The sequence below is a fragment of the Gekko japonicus genome, unplaced genomic scaffold, assembly GCF_001447785.1.
Source record: "Gekko japonicus isolate JY-2015 unplaced genomic scaffold, Gekko_japonicus_V1.1 scaffold3519, whole genome shotgun sequence".
Taxonomy (NCBI): domain Eukaryota; kingdom Metazoa; phylum Chordata; class Lepidosauria; order Squamata; family Gekkonidae; genus Gekko; species Gekko japonicus.
This window is the reverse complement of record NW_015173245.1, coordinates 143,056-144,399: the sequence shown is the minus strand read 5'-3', so window position 1 is coordinate 144,399 and position 1,344 is coordinate 143,056. Positions and strand designations below refer to the sequence as shown.

Genomic DNA, 1,344 nt, shown 5'->3' with positions numbered 1-1,344 from the left:
GTCTTTGTTGAAGGAGGCGCGCGGTGTGTTTTTTAAAAAACTTTTTGCGCATGCGCATAGACGTGACAGCACATCCTTGTTGATCCGCGCATGTGTAGAGATTTTTTAAAATGGCGCTCGCTCAGGATGGTCTGACATCAGACCACCCCAACGGGAGGATTGCACGCTGGTGGAACGATCAGACGGGTGAAACTCCGCTGTTGTCCCGCAGGTAACCGAAAACCCCAGATTTAAAGTGCTATCTTTTAAATACGGCACCGAAGCACGGCAAAATGGGATGCTCACGGAAGAGGGACATTTACCAAATGTTTGTGTCTGGACATTACACCTTTAGATCCGTGAGGCAATCGTGCCTTGCGCGGATCTAAAGAGCCGGCTGATCGGACTCTAACTCATTTATATATTGCCTTTTAACTGTAATGTTTTTGTGGAAAAATAACCACAGATAAAGAGAATTTACCCATCAGTATCTACAGAAACAATGCTAGGGCTAATCCTAGATGTCTGCAACCCTTCCAAGCGGGGGCAGAACAAAAATAATTCTTTTTTAAAAAGGCCACATGGGCTGCATCTCTACACCACTTCCAGAGAAATCCATAAGTGACACGGGGTAAGCTCTAGGAATCGTTGGAAACTCTACGGTTCATACCATAGAGTTTCTGGTGATTCCTAGAGCCATTCTGTATCCCAGAAGTGGTGTAGGGAGACAACGGATGTTGCAGCCACCACCGTGTCCCACTGCCAACCCCCTGCAGGTTGCCAGCTAAACCATAAACAAAAGGCCAGGTCTTTTTAATGGAAAATTTGCACACCACAATATACAGTGGTTTGGGGGGTTGGGGGGGGGGGGGACCAGGAAGTCCTCGTAATCCAAAATGCATGTAAGAGCAGAGAGACAGTGTGGGAGAGCTCAAGTGCTTTGGCAAGCTCGTTCTTGTAATGCACAAACCATGGTCTGAACCGAACCGGTTTCGTGGTATTACATTCCCTGCAGAGCAAAAGTCGGCACTTACCAGCACATCGCAAGTTCCCACCAGACGAATGCTTTCCGCGGCCAGTTCCACGTTTTGCCTTTTGTGAGGGCTTCTGATCAGCTTCCCTTGCACTTCTACAGAACTTCCGAACGACAGCTCCCTTCATTAAGGGAAGAAAGAAAATCGCCACACTTGTATAATGTGCTTCTCTAGGCAGATGAAGAAGAAGAAGAAGAAGAGATTGGATTTATACCCCGCCCTTCACTACCCAAGGGAGTCTCAGAGCGGCTTACAAACTCCTTTCCCTTCCCCTCCCCAAAACAGACACCCTGTGAGGTAAAAGAAGAAGAAGAAGAGATTGGATTTACAC

The 1,344-nt window shown here is 47.4% G+C and overlaps 1 protein-coding gene across 1 annotated transcript in view; it reads right to left on the bottom strand.

Moving 5' to 3' along the window:
- Positions 1-1,013: 1,013 nt before the first annotated feature.
- Positions 1,014-1,344, bottom strand: part of LOC107120135 (probable asparagine--tRNA ligase, mitochondrial) — a gene marked incomplete at its 3' end in the record, with an annotated part of 8,436 nt that continues 8,105 nt past the window's right edge. Inside the window, exon 4 of the mRNA XM_015422782.1 lies at positions 1,014-1,134. Coding sequence (XP_015278268.1) covers positions 1,014-1,134 — 121 coding nt within the window. The remainder of the gene's footprint in view (positions 1,135-1,344) is intronic.